General features: G+C 33.4%; 1 protein-coding gene across 3 annotated transcripts; it reads left to right on the forward strand.

Moving 5' to 3' along the window:
* Positions 552-3,749, forward strand: LOC109333041. 3 transcript variants are annotated; one of them, XM_019568277.1, is made up of 3 exons: positions 552-942; positions 1,463-2,080; positions 2,609-2,921. In XM_019568277.1, the coding sequence occupies exons 2-3, from the start codon at positions 1,624-1,626 to the stop codon at positions 2,659-2,661; spliced, it is 510 nt and encodes a 169-aa protein (XP_019423822.1). In that variant the 5' UTR covers positions 552-942; positions 1,463-1,623; the 3' UTR covers positions 2,662-2,921. The 3 variants fall into 3 exon arrangements, with proteins under 3 accessions (XP_019423822.1, XP_019423820.1, XP_019423821.1); XM_019568275.1 differs by lacking the exon at positions 2,609-2,921 and adding an exon at positions 3,337-3,749 and having other exon boundaries at positions 556-942; XM_019568276.1 differs by lacking the exons at positions 552-942; positions 2,609-2,921 and adding an exon at positions 3,337-3,749 and having other exon boundaries at positions 1,371-2,080.

Consider the following 4,148-nt stretch of genomic DNA (forward strand, 5'->3'; position numbering starts at 1 on the left):
TGCAAGCAAATCAATATGTAAGACTCAAATGCTTTTAATTAACTTAAATAACCATCTGTCAACTAATCTGATTTTTCCATATCTGATATTTTACTTATTATTGTAGCTAATTTTATAACAAATACAAAAAAACTTATCAACAAACAAATTTTAATAAGCCCCAATAATAACATACTTTACAGATAACTTTCACCAACAAAAAAAGTTTACATTATTCCTATCGTCTTAAGCGTTTTTTGATATTTAGGATTTCTTATTTCCTCAAAATAATTTATTGGTTTCAGAATATTTTCAATAGCATAAGCTGCCATCATCTATACAACAATCATCAGGTGGGGCTGCATTTCAGTACATGCATTCCGTGATTGGGGTTATTCTCCGCCACGTCAGCATCATTGGACGGTTATTATCTTTCTCATCACAGAATCAAACGTCCAATGTTTTCTGATTTAAAAAATTACATAACTACCATTAAATATATGCCAGGGCCCACTGGGTTTTGATAAAATGGTAGGTGGTGCACAATAAGTGTAACACACACTTTCTCATCACCGTACATTAGAAGAACCAGTCCAATATGAACCGTTCGATGAAAAAGGTGCAAATTTGTGTCTATAAATTCAGAAGAAGACGAGTTTCAGTGTTGCTGGGTTTGCCTCAGTGTACCCAGAAACTGAAGAAGGTGTAGAAGAAACACGATCAATTAGAGAGAGTTGGCGTGTTAGGGTTTGAATTGAACTCACTGAGTCATTGCATTTTAACTGGCGTTTGATTTGTCGGAGAAATTTTTTCTTACGATCACCCCTCGTTTTGTTTTTACGCATCTTCTGGTAAAGGTTCAGTTTTCCGGCAAGAGGTTTCGGATGTTCCGGTGAAGCGAAGATAATTGATTCTTTTGATCATTTGAGTTTGGGGAATTCCTAATTTACCCCTAAAGCAAAGGTCTTTACAAGAAAGTTTTCAGTTCCTATACTGGGTTTGGTTTAAGTCTTGCTTCTGTTGATTTTGCATTCAATGACTAACATGACTGTCATTGACTCCTTGTGACTGAAATTTGGGGCTTATAGCTTATTGAGATTTTTTAATTAAAAATGCAAAAAAAGATTTTGGATAATGAACCTTTTTCCTTTGTGTTTTCTGAGATTAATTTATGTGAATTTATGGCAATTTGATGAAGTTGGATGAACGAAGTTATGATTTTTTTGCTGACATTTAATCTTGGCTGAGACGCTGAGTTCTTCACCTTTTTTAATTGGGTTTGATACTTAAGCATCCTTGACAAACTTACTGACTCTGTTTCATTAAAGTGTTTTATTTTATCCGTTACTGATATTAATGGTTTTGTTGGGTTGAATTTAATTATGCTCCCATATTTAATTATGCTTCCAATTTAATGGGTTTCAATTAATTTTTGTTTTGTCAATGAATGTAAAATTTCCTAATATAGTGGTTACTGCAACAGGTAGGAACTACTGGCAATTCCATCTCACTTTTTTGGTCTCCAATACCAAGTCCGTGACTTTTTTGTCATTTCGGTCACAAGACTTTGGCTTCTGAAAGTGATTCATCACTCATTGTAAACCCTTTAGCCTTGAAAGTTGAATCACGAGTGGAATCAGAACTATGGCTGTCTCTTTTACACGTTTATCATGGTGGTTGTGGGGTAGCAAGGAGAAAGGGGACGTTGTTTCGAACAGTTCTCCTTTGAATTCATCTTCTGAATGGGGAAGAGAGACCGTAAAGTTCCGTTTGGTGAAGGGAACAAAGATAGCTCCTCCATCTCACAGGAAGGTTAAGAGGAAATGGCAGAGCAGGGAAGAGAGGAGAATGGATAGAGACCATGATGTTGTGTTGGTTCCATCTGATGGTGGTGGTTGTTTGTCTGGCTCTGAATCTGATGACTCAGATTGGTCCATTGGGTGGTTGGAGCCTCATGGCTCTGATTTTCAGAGTGATGATGAGTCAGATAATAATTTTGCTGTCCTTGTTCCTTGCTATAGACCTGGCTGCAAGGAGGTGGAGGGTTCAAATAATGAGCTTTTGAGTGTAATCAAAAACCTCCCTAATGAATTATCTCCTGGTAAGATTTAGAACATGCTCTTGAAATGTGTAATTTGGTCTCTTTTAATTGTGTGTTGTTTTTTTCCTTCCAAACTCTTAACACTGTTTGACTTGACTGCTTTATGCTGACTCTTTTAGAACTAACAATATTTGATCGCATTTTTAAATATATTGTTATAAACTGTGTTGAGACTGTTGAGCATAAGCTATAATTGTCATTATCATCATGGCTAATGTATTTATGATTTTGTTATCTTGTAGCTTGACAATTAGCTATACCATAATCATTTAGCAATTATAAGTGCAATGGTGACTTGAGATGGTAAATCCAATTGCATCAGGAAAAATTCCCTTTTGTAATTTTTTCTCTCAAATGTATGACCTAGATTCCAGAAAGCCTTTGTTTAGTGTACTAGAGGAATGTTTTTTCTAGCCTATGTGGGTTTGTGCTCCTCTTTTATTTTGTTGCAGCTTTCCTGTCTGATTAACAAAGAGACTAGTTTATTTGTTTTATGTGTTTTCTTTGTTTGTTGTATCTTTGTTTCAGGAGGCTTTCTGTTCCATTGGTCCTCTATCCCTGCACTTCTTTTTATATATTAATCGATGAATTCTTATTTTATTATAATCTCTTAGCTTGGAATTTTTGTTCAGGGTAGTGAATCAATTCTGCATGTTATTGTTAAGCAGGATTTGCAGATCATTACTTAGATTTTGCAATTCTTTGTAATAACATGTAGCAATAAAAGATAAGAGTATACTAGATGACATATTAAGATATGTTAACAACTAACAATGCGTCGGTCTAATGGTCTAAGACTCCACTAAATACATAAGTATCATACTAGGCCAAATGTCAAATGTTCGATACCTGAGAGCGACACCAGAAAATGATTAGTTCCTTCGTCATAGGATGATGGGATACCTTTGTTATACCAAAAAAAATATGTTAACAAGAACACTCTTTATCTTTGTTTTCACAAAAAATGTTTGTTATTGCACATAGAAAATGAGTTCTTGTTTCCCAGATCTTTCTGGTTGGCTTTCAACCTCTACTATTGTGTTTAAAATAACAAACTTCAGTTTTCAATTAAGCTGCTTTTTCAAATTAAAACTAAGGAAGAGTTGTCTTCTACCCATCAATGATAGCATGCATTTTGCTCTAGTCTTGGGAATTAATGGAGTAAAAGCATTTTATCTATGATATTTATGTAATTTTAAGATTCTAAAGATGTGTTATCCATTCTTGATTGTTTGGTATACTGGTTGACTATGCAGCTGACAAGAATTACATGGAACAATGGCTGGCTTCTCTTCAGAATTTAGAAGCATAGAAAAGGAAATCAACACCAGCTTCTATGCTGGCCATGGACCATTCTTACAAAACTTGAAATGTATTTTTTGTATATAGAATCTTATTCTCCTAGGATAAAAGCTTAACGAAAATCTTTCATCGTGAAAAAATACCATGGCCGATAACTACTATAATAAAAAAAACGATGACATAAAGAAAAAGAGAACAAAGTATAGGCTAATATCATGATCTAAGTTATCAATTTCAACTACTAAAATTATGACATGTGTTATATTTAATTATTTTCTATACAAATGTTTCTAAAAACTGAAATAAATAGAACACATGTCATAAGTTTAGAGATTGGAGGAGATAATTATATCGTGATATGATATGAGGAGATATCGAAGAAAAAAGTAACATGTGAATATGAATATGGGCAGTACTTGGGGTATGCTATATGAACCGTTTTAGTTAGGTGTTTCCTCGTCCTTAATATTTGCAGAACGTTTATATCTTTTGTAGTTTGTACGCTGCCGAATTACTCCTAACTCGTGAATAAAACTGTTCAGCGTAAATATTTTGATGCTAATCAATTCAATTATAAAGTAATCAATTCAATTATAAAGTGTAGTGTTACATCATTAAATTGTCTGACTTTTGAAATAACTATCTTAAAATTTATACATGTGAGTACCATAATTGGAAGTGTAAAACACATAACATATTGGTGTATTAAAATTAAATTATAAAATATTCCGATATTTTTTCTGTTTAATATTTATGCATTGTTGGA

The sequence above is a fragment of the Lupinus angustifolius genome, chromosome LG18 (genome assembly GCF_001865875.1).
Source record: "Lupinus angustifolius cultivar Tanjil chromosome LG18, LupAngTanjil_v1.0, whole genome shotgun sequence".
NCBI classification, from domain to species: domain Eukaryota; kingdom Viridiplantae; phylum Streptophyta; class Magnoliopsida; order Fabales; family Fabaceae; genus Lupinus; species Lupinus angustifolius.

Coding starts and splice junctions, on each gene's coding strand:
- LOC109333041 (XM_019568275.1), top strand. CDS start 1,624: ATGGCTGTCTCTTTTACACGTTTATCATGGTGGTTGTGGGGTAGCAAG. Junction 2,081..3,336: donor CCCTAATGAATTATCTCCTG/GTAAGATTTAGA, acceptor TTGACTATGCAG/CTGACAAGAATTACATGGAA.